General features: G+C 47.9%; 1 protein-coding gene across 1 annotated transcript; it reads right to left on the bottom strand.

The window, feature by feature from the left end:
- Nucleotides 1-8,063: 8,063 nt before the first annotated feature.
- On the bottom strand, nucleotides 8,064-11,441 carry SLC35D3 (solute carrier family 35 member D3). The gene is made up of 2 exons (XM_024552192.2): nucleotides 10,808-11,441; nucleotides 8,064-9,821 (listed from the first exon to the last, which is right to left on the bottom strand). Exons 1-2 carry the CDS (start codon nucleotides 11,244-11,246, stop codon nucleotides 9,016-9,018), a joined length of 1,245 nt encoding a protein of 414 aa, XP_024407960.2. The 5' UTR covers nucleotides 11,247-11,441; the 3' UTR covers nucleotides 8,064-9,015.
- Between the last annotated feature and the right edge of the window lie 306 nt (nucleotides 11,442-11,747).

The following is an 11,747-nucleotide window of genomic DNA, read 5'->3' as shown; positions in this document are numbered from 1 at the left end:
GAGCAAGTCTCCTAAAATCTGACTGCGTGGAGCCTTGGGGCACCGAGAGTGCCAGGCCAAGCTCTCCTCGCTCAGGAGACTTCCTACCAGCCTGCACCAAGCCATCCTGCCCCCTGCCTTTGCAGAGACTACCCAGCCAGTCCCTCATCCAGCAAATTCAATTTATAGCATTTTATTTTCCAAGAATGGCACTATAGGGAAATCAGGCTAACCTATCAGGCCATCTTAAAAGGAGCTCATAACCCAATGTAGTTTCCAATTGAACGAGAAAACTGAAGCTGTGCTTTGATTTCATGACTTGGATTTCTTTTGTCAATCAGCAAATATTTATTGAGTGCTAGACCATGTTCAAGGCACAGTGTTGGGCAGTGGAAAGTAGGAGAGCAGATAAGACAGGGGAATGCCTGCCTTGGTGTGGTGAGCTGTCCAGCCTACTGTATCCCTTTCTGCACCCATCTCTCTATAGGGCTATGGAATGAAAGGGGATGGTATTCGCTAACGAAGTCATTCATCAAATGTAAAAGGTAGTGCCATCCTATGATTACAGCAGCACTCTGGAAGGCTTAAGTAATACTAGGAAAGTGAATTTCCCTCGTACCAGTGCCATGACGGTAAGTGCTTACGGAAATGGCCGCTTACCAAGTCGGTAATAACATTTATAAAATATATAGCAGATTTTGGAAGACAGCCACTAGGTGAATTGCAAAATGTAAAACTTTTCCCTATTTGCCCACCCAATTCATTTGAAAATTGAACATTATTCCCTAAAAACAGAAAACTATCCCTGGCAAGTGTGGCTCAGTTAGTTGGGAGTCATCTGGCAAACCAAGCAGTTGTGGGTTTGATTCCTGGTCAGGACACGTGCCTGGGTTGCGGGTTTATCCCCAGTCAGGAGCATGCAGGAGGCAACTGATCGCTGTTTCTCTCTCACAGTGATGTTTCTCTTCCTTTCTTTCTCTCTCTCCTCCCCTCTCTCTGGAATCAATTTTTAAAAAAAACGGGAACTAAGCATTAACACTGGGTTGCTTATTATGGGCTGCTTTAAGGGGAACTGGGCACAGAAATTATTGATGAGAAAGCATGGTAGCCCTCCAGAGAATTGGGCAATCAGTGTGAAAGCACTCCACATACAGCCAGGAATTTTGAATTTCAGTCATGACCTGTGTCAGCTCCCACTCATCCAAGGCAAGGGTGCTATCCAGCAGAGATTTATAAGTGGTGGCGTTGTATTAAATCACACAATAGATTAACACCCTGGGCTCATCATAATTGTGTGGAAAGCCAGCCCCAAGAGCAACAGCACCTCTCGTTTATTCAGAGATCTTGATACAAGGAAACAAACACACACGCACTGTCTACATAAAGCCAGTCCACAGTCCAGGTATCTCTAAGTTAGTTACTCTGCATCGAGGTACAAAAACCACGGAATGCTTGGGGTTTCTAAATGTTTCAACCAGGTGTTTTGGCATGAAATGTTTAGAATCAAAGTTTCTCTCTTCTATCGCATCAAAGGAAAAGGTTGATCCAGAGGCAGAAATGCATCAAACACATTTGGAATTGCATCTCGTGGAGGGACAAAAGCAAAGGCATTCCCTTTGCTAATAAGTGATTATTCTTTCTGTTGCATCAAGCCTATTTCAGGGATTATTTTCAGAACAGATCACTAAGGTGAATCAATTGTCACATTCTTGTAAGCTTCAATGATCTACCATATTAGTTTGCAATAAAGGAGGGATTTGAGAAGAGTGATGGTTTCTATCCATTTGTTTTCATGTTCTAAAGTCTTTTCTGCAGTGCAATAAAAGAAACAAATGACAAACAGACGTTATTCAGATAGCTAGGAAATGTATTGATTTTGCTCTTTTGAATAGAGTTGATATATTCAATTAACTCTCAGCATAAACCACAAACTAACTTTCAGAATCAAAGTATAGAGAATTATAACTCACTGAAACTGTCTACCAGCTGTTAATGAAATCAGTGAAGAAACTGAATAGTCGTAGCTTACTCTTAGACAGATATTGGTCTTTCAGCAGTTCTGTACATTAAAGGTAAAATTATGCCGCTGCACTGGGAGTAGGGCGTGCTGGGCATCACTGGTCCCGAGCTGAGTGGCAGTCAGGATGACAGAGGGAAAGAGTAGAAGAAAGAGGGCAGGAAGAAGTCTGTCTCTTGTTCTTCCGAATCACTCTCTCTCAGGTGAGTAGGTGAGTGTGTTGGTCTAAACACTGGCCAAGCTACTGAAAGATAAAGAACCCTGAGTACGAAAGCTCAACACACAAAGCGCATTCTCCCCCACAGTTGCAAGTGGGGTGGGGCTGGTATGGTAGAACCCTCACAGGGTCCTAAGGGGCCCCAGCTGCCTTCTGTCTGTGCTCCGACATTCCCGAGTGTTGTCCTGGCTGGTCAGGGCCAAGTCCACAGGGGAGCCCTGGGACTGGAAAGAGAGGAAGGGAAGGATAGCAGGTTCCTTTTCCTTTTTAAAAACAGTTTTATTGACACATAATTTCCACACCACACAATTCACCAACTTAAATGAATTTTGGTACATTATATTATCTGTTTTTTTAATTGAAGTAAAACATATTGCTATGAACTGAATGTGTCCCCCTAAATTTCGTAGGGTGAGGCTTAATCCCCGATGCGGCAGTGTTTGGAAGTGAGGCTATTAGGAGGTAATTGGGTTTGGACGAGGTCTTGGTGGTGGAGGCCCATGATGGAATTGGTGCCCACAGAGAAGGAGAGGAAGAGTCCAGAGCTCTCTCTTAGCCATGGAAGGACACAGCGAGAAGGTAACCATCTATGAGACAGGAAGTGAGTCCTCACCAGAACCCAACCATGCTGGCACCATGATCTTGGACTTCCAGCCTCCAGGCCTATGAGAAATAAAGGTTTGTTATTTAAGCCACCTCTATAGATATCAGCAAATACTTTACTTATGAAAGGGAGTGCAGGAGCAGGTTAGGAAGAGCAGTCTGAAAAAGCAATTTCAGGATAGCAGGAAGCTTTAGTCCAGAATAGGAATCCACAGAGGCTGCAAGTAGACAAGTGATTGCCAGGGCTGGGGAGATTGGGGAGCAATGGATAGTGACTTCTCACGGGTATAGGATTTCCTTTTGAGATAATGGAAACATTCTAAAATGAGAACGTTAGGAACTGGTTGCACAGCTCTGTAACTATACAAAATATAATAAAGATTATTGTGCACTTCAAATGAGTGAATTTTATGGTAGGTAGATTATATTTCAATATGGCTGTTTTTTAAGTGATCGACACTGCAGCTGGGAGCAATGTTGCTGGGATCAGCAACATTGAGCATGCTCAGTGAGCCCTCAGAAACACTAGTACATGCTGTACTGTCCAAGGTTATGCAAGGTGAAGGAGTAAGTTATTTTATCTGAATACTGGAAGAGGTACTGACCTAAAAGGCTGGATAGCTTGGGAATACTTGGTTATGAGAGCAACTGCACCCCTTTCTCCATTCTGCTGTTCATGTTTCCTCAACTGCCTTCTGGGTCCCAAGTGCTCCCCGACAGAGAGCTATTCATACGTACACACGGGTGTAAGTTGTCCCTACAGACAAAGTTGTATCCTTCTCCTTTCTGAGAAGAGCAGGAAGGAATGATGGCTAGAGCCTGGGGCCACACTGAGCTGCAGTATGGACAAGCACTGGAGCTGCCTACCCCAGACCACCCCATCCTCTGCAGCTCTGCAGGGCGATGACACCAGATGGCATGCTTCTCACCGGAAGGCGGACTCACAGAGCCATGAAGCCTGGGCACTGGAGACTGACCACTGGCTTCACATCCGACCCCAGATCTACAGGTTACCGGCTCTGAGGCCGGGGCAAGTTCCTTGGCCCCTCCATACCTCCGTTTAACCCTTGCATGATTGGGATAATATCAATGCCGGCCTATAGGAATGTTGTGATACACATCCCTCACCCAGGATATTTTTTTAGTAGATGTGGGACACGGTGAGCTGGCTGTGTTCACCTTAAAGTCACTGAGTGAAATTCCTGTTTTCTATTCTCTGAAAAGATTACTTTGTTCTGAGAATAAAAACATAAATATTAAAATATATATATGAATTAGTATGTGTAAGAAACACTTAAAATGGCAATAGCAAGCACTATAACAATATACTCTGGGCATATTATTTATGACAGTATGCAATACACAACGTTTCTTCCATATCCAACGAACATGCTTTCTGAAGCATGAAGGTAGGAATCAACTGAACTGTAAACAGGGAGAAAGATAATAGGTAAAACCATGGGTTGTTTAAGACCATGGGTCATACACGCTAGATGGTAATTTGTAAGTGACCAGGGAGGCATATCTAATCCCTAGTAGGGTGCAGGGGATAACAGTTTGGTAAAAAAATCAAAACCAAACAGAACATCTCTTTTAGTCCTTCACCCTATCCTGCTGGCTGAGAACCCTTAATTTAGGTTTCTGTCACTTGGGACTCTTTGGGTTGCAATCAGCAGACCTCACAACTCAAAATGCCTTAAGCAAATAACAACAACAGCAAAAGATTTTTTTTCCGGATTATACACAAAGGCACATCATGATTACATTGCCCAAGATTAAAGATAAGGAGAAAATCTTAAAATTAGCAAGAAAAAAGGAGACAGTTACCTACAAAGGAGTTCCCATAAGACAATCAACTGATTCCTCAAAAGAAAACTTACAGGCAAGAAGGGGCTGGAAAGAAATATTCAAAGTCAGGAAAGGCAAGGACCTATATCCAAGGTTACTCTATCCAGCAAAGCTATCATCTAGAATGGAAGGGCAGATAAAGTGCTTCCCAGATAAGGTCAAGTTAAAGGAGTTCATCATCACCAAGCCCTTATTATATGAAATGTTAAAGAGATTTATCTAAGAAAAAGAACAAGATGGAAAATATGAACAGTAAAATGACAACAAACTTACAACTATCAACAATTGAACCTAAACAAACAAAAACAAAAACAAACTAAGCAAACAGCTATAACAGGAACAGAATCACAGAAATGGGGAAAACATGGAGGGTTATCAGTGGGGAGGGAGAGAGGGAGAATAGGGGAAAAGGTACAGGGAATAAGAAGCATAAATTGTAGGTACAAAATAGACAGGGGGAGGTTAAGAATAGTATAGGAAATGGAGTAGTTAAAGAACTTATATGTATGACCCATGGGCACGAATGGGGTGGTGGGGCAGGGATGCTGGTGGGGGGATGGTGTGTAGGGCAGAGGGGGATAAAGGGGAGGAAAAAATGGGACAACTGTAATAACATAATCAATAAATGTATATATTTTTAAAAGACTCGTTTTATGTAACTAACAACCTGAGGGAGAATACTAAAAAGTGAGTGCCAGTCAGTTTAATACCAGGGCCATGTGACGTCACCAAGACTCAATTTCTCTCCTTCTCTCTCTCCCCCCATCCCTCTCCCTCTCTGGTCAACCTCTCTGTGTTGTTTGCTTTCTAATACATCTTTCCCTGGTGGCAGATGGCAATAGCATATCTGTCCCATTCCACCCCATCCTCCTAGGTTCAAGTCCAGTAAGAAAAAAAATACAGCAACTTAAGTCTTGCCAAATTATCCTTGCACCCCATTGGCTATGACCAGGTCCTATGATCAGGCCTGAACTAATCAAGTTTCCAAGTGGAGAAAATGCTTTGACTGGATTGACTGGAGTCAAACACTGAGGGTGGAAGGACGGAGTCAATGCCATCTGAACACGTGAACTCAGCAATAGGGAGAGGGTGGCTCCCCAAGGGCAATCTGGGGCTCCATTTTACTCGTTGTGCATCCTGCTCTTCTATGTTTCACTCTGTTCTGTTCACAGGCTCTCTTCTGAACCCTGCATCTTTATTTCAGGAGCAGGACAAAGCAGATGCAGAGAGGAATGCAGCCAGAATCAGACACACTCATTACGCGTATAAAGGGTGAGGTTCCAGGGGCAGAGAGTGGCCAGGGAGAGGGTACAGTTTCAGCAGATGCTGTGATGAAGTGTAGCCTCGTTGAGCTAAAATGGAATGTAGGAAAGGAAACACCAGGTAAGTCAGGTCAACAGTCACCACTTAGAAGGTAACATGAAACTTAGGGGTGTCAGAGGTAGTTGGAACATGGTAAAAAAAAAATCCAGAAGTAGAAGAGATTTATGCTATGCAGAAGTGAAGCACCCTGAGACAGAGAAGGGGGAATTGGCACTAATGACAACCACTATGGCCTAGCAATCACAGTGTGCATTGACTCTTGCTCACAATGCACTTGGACTCAAAGTTTGCCCATGCTCGCATGCGTATATTGCCACGTGTGAGTGCACAGGTGGCCAATACTCGCCATGCAGTGTGGGAGGCCAGGAGTTAAAGGGCCAGTAGCTTTGAGAGCTTGCATCTTCTTTTGGAACCTTCCTTAGGAATGTCTAGCTTCCCTTCTCAACTTCTGTCTTTACAGAAAGCAAGCTGGCCTTTCAAAAGTCTTTAGCCACAACTTCTAGTTCTAGCTTCGACATGTAAAGAACTTGGAAGTTATTATTCCCATTTTTACAAGGGAAATAAAAAAGATAAATTAACTGAAAATCAGCAACTTTTCTAGGACCCATCAGGGAACTGAGGTTGCAGGGCAACAAGCTCAACCCGCACTCCCACCCCCCAATAAATCGGGGTAGACAGGTGAATCCAGAAAGTTACAGCAAAGATCTTCTTCCCGGGAACAGAAGCCATTGGCACTATACATTGGTATAAACACGTAAATGGTAAATTTGGTAAATTTCTGGAGGCTGACTATGGTCTATTGAGAGAGTGAGACACTCCTGGGGGCACCTACCTTTTCACAGGCTGACTTCCAGGAAATCGTGGCACTTTGGGACAGAGTAATCAGTGTGAAATACACCAAGCAGGTTCTCCATAACCAAGACCTACTCTCCAGGGGGAAAGCCTCTCACAGCCTTCCCCTATGCTGGGGAAAAGACATTTCTCCCACTCTAGGCTCTTCTGGTTTCCCTGTCTCGTCTAAGTCACAGTCCGGGGACACAGGCCACTAAAAGACTGAGAAGTAATAATAAGATTATAGAACCCTTCCCTGCCCCTACTCCTCAGCACACCAACAAAGCTCCAGTGTAGTAAGAGTGGATTACGGCTGAAAGAGTTGCAGTGTCAAACGCCATCTGAGCAGCAGTTCTTCAAGTAGCCCGGTCTTCTTGGTTCCGTTTCCCAGGAACACTCTGATGTAGAGCCTGCCTACGTTTGTTGACAGGAAGGAGTTAATGTTTTTGCAATAAATACAAACCCACAGTTTTAACCAAAAGGATATTTTTAAGTGAAAAACAGCCATTCTATCTGTTTATCTGACAGTGGTATTAACAAAAATGTATATACTTCCACTTTGGTCCCTTTTCATTAATTCTCATCAATTTCATTAGTTAACTAAATGCTTACTCTTAAAGAGGTCATTATAACCCTAGCCAACCATTTCTAACTGCGGTCACACGAGGGCTCCTACATCCTAAACGGCTGGTTGAGGCCCCTAAGGAAACTATCGACTGCCCCCACGAACACCAGTAACCATCACAAGCCACCACAACTACACTGGCTCACCAGCTTGTGGCGTCAAACTGGAGGCGCTGAAACTTTATTTCTGCTTCTGCTTTTTGTTTTGTTTTGATTTTTGGAAAATAAGGAAAAATATAAGATGCTACCATCTGAGAGTCTCAGGAAAGTACTGGCAAATAATAAGAGTGCTTTGCTTTTCTTGTCCAAGTACCCCACCTGGATGGGGCCAAGAGGAAACCCTATCACGTCTCGAACTCCACATTAACTGAAGTCAGCCATGGATGGCTTTCATGTAACATGAGGCAGTATTTTTTTTTTTTTTACTTTATAACAGTTTCCTTGGCTGGAAAATGAGAGTATTTTGGTTCTGTTAAAGTAAACCACCATGCTAATTTAGGAAGTTCCCAAGGGGATGGCTCCTGCCTACCAGGAACTAGACACCACACTTTGGAGGCCAGCACAAGCAACAGTAGGACACAGATGTGTCTCCGACAAATTTCTAACAATACGTCTTTTAGCAGATAGACTCACACTTTATTTTGACAAATTTAAGATAGAAAAATATCAAGTGAATATAGCAGTTGCTCTTTTTGGAACATGGTTTGGGATGTGCAATGCAATTCACAAGGACTAGCTTAACAGGGAGGTTTCACTTCTGTTTGGGCTTCTTAACACTGAATTCTATTTCAGCCATTGCATTTGCTTGAAAAAATATTGGACATGGTAAAACTGGTTTTTGAAAAGGTCATAGCATTCCATAATAAATATTATAAAGCAGAGAACCAAAACAACTTCTAAAAATATTTTTATAGTAATTACTAAAAGCCAAAGTTACACTTCATGATTAAAGCTAAGAACTCATAATTTCAAAATAAATTTGACATTTCTTACCAATATATAATAGAATACTAGAGCGCTTATTTTTTAAAAACAGGTAAAGAAAAATTAGAGTAAACATATTTCAGATGACTATAAACAGTAAACATCAATTCAGTGTATTTACATGTCTTTTCGATAATATACTCTTTGCCCAGCTGGCCATAGAAAACTGTAGTTCTATCATCAAAAAATGTGCCTCTGGATGGAATCTTTGAGCTTATTATGTGCTGCCACTGTTTCTACACTCCATCTTTGGAGGAGGAGGTGGTTGAGGGACCCAGTACATGCAGATATTTGGTTACGGTTATTATGTCAAAGAAACGAATGTGCCAGGAGTCTGCGGTTGAGACCTCTGTCTCAGCTTTGCTAAGCACCTTCGTATTCTTTTGTCTTTGTGATGCCTCAGGTAAACGGATGCTAAATAATTCACACGGGTGCTAATTTGGTTGCTGTCCATTTCAGATTCTTTCTTTGCTTCCCTTCCCCACTCCTCAAAGAATAAAATTAGGCAGCCCCTCATTAAAATATGTTATCTCTAACATATAAAATAAGTATATATGTATATATATATATACATACATGTGTTTCCTTTTCAAGGACTGGGTAACTCCTCATTTTCTATCAAATAATCCTTCTTCATATACTTGGTACCCCTGACCAACCTCCACACTACCAGGTAAGCATCCTTTAATGACCTCTTGCTAGCTTCTTCAGAGCTCCCAGCCACCAGCGGGACTTCTCCGCCCCTCGCATCTTTCCACCTTTGCTGAGCGGAGCAACCTGCTGCCTTCCCACCTTCTGACCAGCCACTTCCACCTTCCTCTGGCAGCTGCTCCATGACAAACGGCAGCTGGTCTCCACCTGGCTGTGCCTCCTCTCCCCTGGGCTGCGTCTCTAGGTCCTCGTAGTTGCTTTGCTTTCTGGTCTCCAAGAATTTGGCAACACAGTAAATGATGGAACCCAGGGTGTTCACCACGACGCCGGCAATGAACAGAGAGGTGGGCTCCACATCGCTGAAGGCCACCATGCCCACTGTGATAGTGGCAATGCTCTTTACTACCCCCACGAAGCTGGTGGTCACGGCCGAGTTGATGTAAGTGCAGTGCAGCGTGGTGAAGTTCATGGCGCAGCCGATCAGAACGCAGGCCAAGAAGATGCAGACCATGGTCGGGTCCTTCCAGCCGGGGAAGGCCCAGGCTTGGATAGAGTCGGTGCTGGCGAAGGAGAGGACAACCAGCAGCGGGGTGGCAGACACGGCGATGACATACTGCGCGGTGAGCGGCCCGTGCGCGGTGTCTGCACTCGCCTTCTGGATGAGCACCAGGTAGGCGGCGTGCACCAGCACGGCCAGCACTCCGGTGACGTACCCCATGGGGTCGCCGGTCAAGTCGCCGGCTCCTGAAGCGCAAGGAGGACCGCAGAGCCCCAGAAGGAAGGAAAAAGACAAGACACCAGATTGGCGTGGGTGGCTATCCACCGGGGAGACGCGTCCGGTTGGAAGGTAGACGCGGTTCCTGCCCCAACTCTGCCCACGGGTATGAAACGGTCAGCCAGTGTCCACTGCGAAGCAGGAGGAGAGGCGCCTTCCCTGCCACGTCGCCTGGGCACCCTGCCTACCTGTGTCCACAACAGAGGCTCGGGAGAGTGCGGATGCCCTCGGGGTAGGCACAGCGGCTCCCAAAGCTGGCACAGATATTACCCGGGTGCTCGGTATCCTCGCCCCCTCCCTGGGGCGCCAGAGCGGAAAGGGATCCCCAACTAGTAGCTTCTAACCCCAGCAGGCTGGGCGCCGGGAGAAGAAGGACCTCCCTCACCCGCAAAAGGTTTCTCGCTCCCGCCGGCTCTCATCTCACTCAGTCGGCCAAACCCACGGGGGTCTCAGTCCAGCCCTTTCTGCCTCAGGCACGCAGACCCCCGTGCGGCGCCTGAGACCTCAAACTAGCCCGGGTGGTCCAAGCTTCGCTTCCATTGCCCCCCACACACACCCCTACATCCAGCCTCGCGTGACCCAAAGAAGTTCACTGCCCCCTCCTTCCGGCTCGGTCTGGGGATTCCAGCTCCCGGGCTCGGGCGTCTCTCCCACCCCTCCCGGAGGAAGGAAGGGGTGAAGAGGGGGTGGCGGGAAGGACGGTACAGGGTGGGGCAGGGGCGGGGGTAGAAAACCAGGAGGGGTGGGGGTGGGGGCTCTGGAGGGGGAGGCCGAAGCTCTGGGGAAGGCTCCTCTGGATCTCAGAAGTCGCGTTTTCGAACCCAGCGACCACGTCCAGAGCTCTCCGCCTGTCTGTCTCAGTCTCCCCAACGGGAAGTGAGAGGGTTGCACTAGTCACCCCCGCGGTCTCTGCCGGTGGGAGGGGTGGACTGGGGTCGGCGCGGGTCCCGCTCACCTGCCAGGGCGGCGCCGCAGGTGGTGATGAGCACGGCCGCGAGCACCCCCGGCGAGGGCGCGCCGTTCTTGAGCACCAGGACGCCGATGAGCATGGTGACCAGGGGCAGGCAGCGCTTGAAGACCACGTACATGGGCAGGCTGAGGCCGCGCAGGGACCAGAGCGTGAGGCTGGACTGCAGTGTGGACAGCACTGCGACCCCCGCGAAGGAGCGCGCCAGGCTCAGGCCGAAGGGGGGCACGGCGATGAGCCCGAGGCGCCGCAGCAGCTCCAGGCTCAGCGCCGCGGTGGAGCTGGTCAGGCACTGCACCAGGGTCAGGAAGGAGAACTGGTAGCGGCTGATGAGGAACTTGAGCAGGATGTTGAGGGAGCCCGAGAAGACCCCGTGCGCGATGGCCACCGAGATGCCCAGCAGGCGGCCCCGGCACAGCTGCCGCATCGCGCCGGCTCCGCCGCGCCCGGCGGTGTAGGAGCTCCGGGACCTGCGGGAGGAGAGCGGGGAGGAGAGCCGGGAGGAGCGGAGCGAGGGCGGCGGGGGCGCCAGCCCCGCGGCGCGGGCGGAGGGCAGGGGGCGCCGGCTCAGCTGCAGAGGGCAGCTCCAGCCAGACGTCCTAGCGGCTCCGCGGCTCCGCGTCCGACTGCCCCGCAGCTCCCGGGAGGCAGGGACGGGGGCGGGAGACTCCGAAAAGTGGCAGGGGTGGGAGGGCTGGTCTGAGAGGAGTGGCGGGAATCCTAGCGACAGCAATTTGTAAGTAGGTGACGAGCTGCGATGGGTTGTGTCCCGCGCGGTTTCACCGTCAGCGAAAACACTCTGCGGCTGGAAGTCCGGGCAGCCGCGGCAAGCGGGACCGGACCCGCGCCCCTCCGGCCCCCAGCGCCCACCGGAGGGGGCTCTCGGGGCGCGGACCCCTCTCCTCCCGCAGTGCCAGCTGCTCCGGCT

The sequence above is a fragment of the Desmodus rotundus genome, chromosome 11, assembly GCF_022682495.2.
Source record: "Desmodus rotundus isolate HL8 chromosome 11, HLdesRot8A.1, whole genome shotgun sequence".
Lineage (NCBI taxonomy): Eukaryota > Metazoa > Chordata > Mammalia > Chiroptera > Phyllostomidae > Desmodus > Desmodus rotundus.
This window is presented reverse-complemented; position numbering and strand designations above follow the sequence as displayed.

Excerpts from the sequence above, each read along its gene's own strand:
- SLC35D3 (XM_024552192.2), bottom strand. The coding sequence starts at position 11,246 with ATGCGGCAGCTGTGCCGGGGCCGCCTGCTGGGCATCTCGGTGGCCATC. Across the intron at positions 9,822-10,807 it reads CTGCGGCGCCGCCCTGGCAG|GAGCCGGCGACTTGACCGGC; the intron begins GTGAGCGGGACC and ends CTTGCGCTTCAG.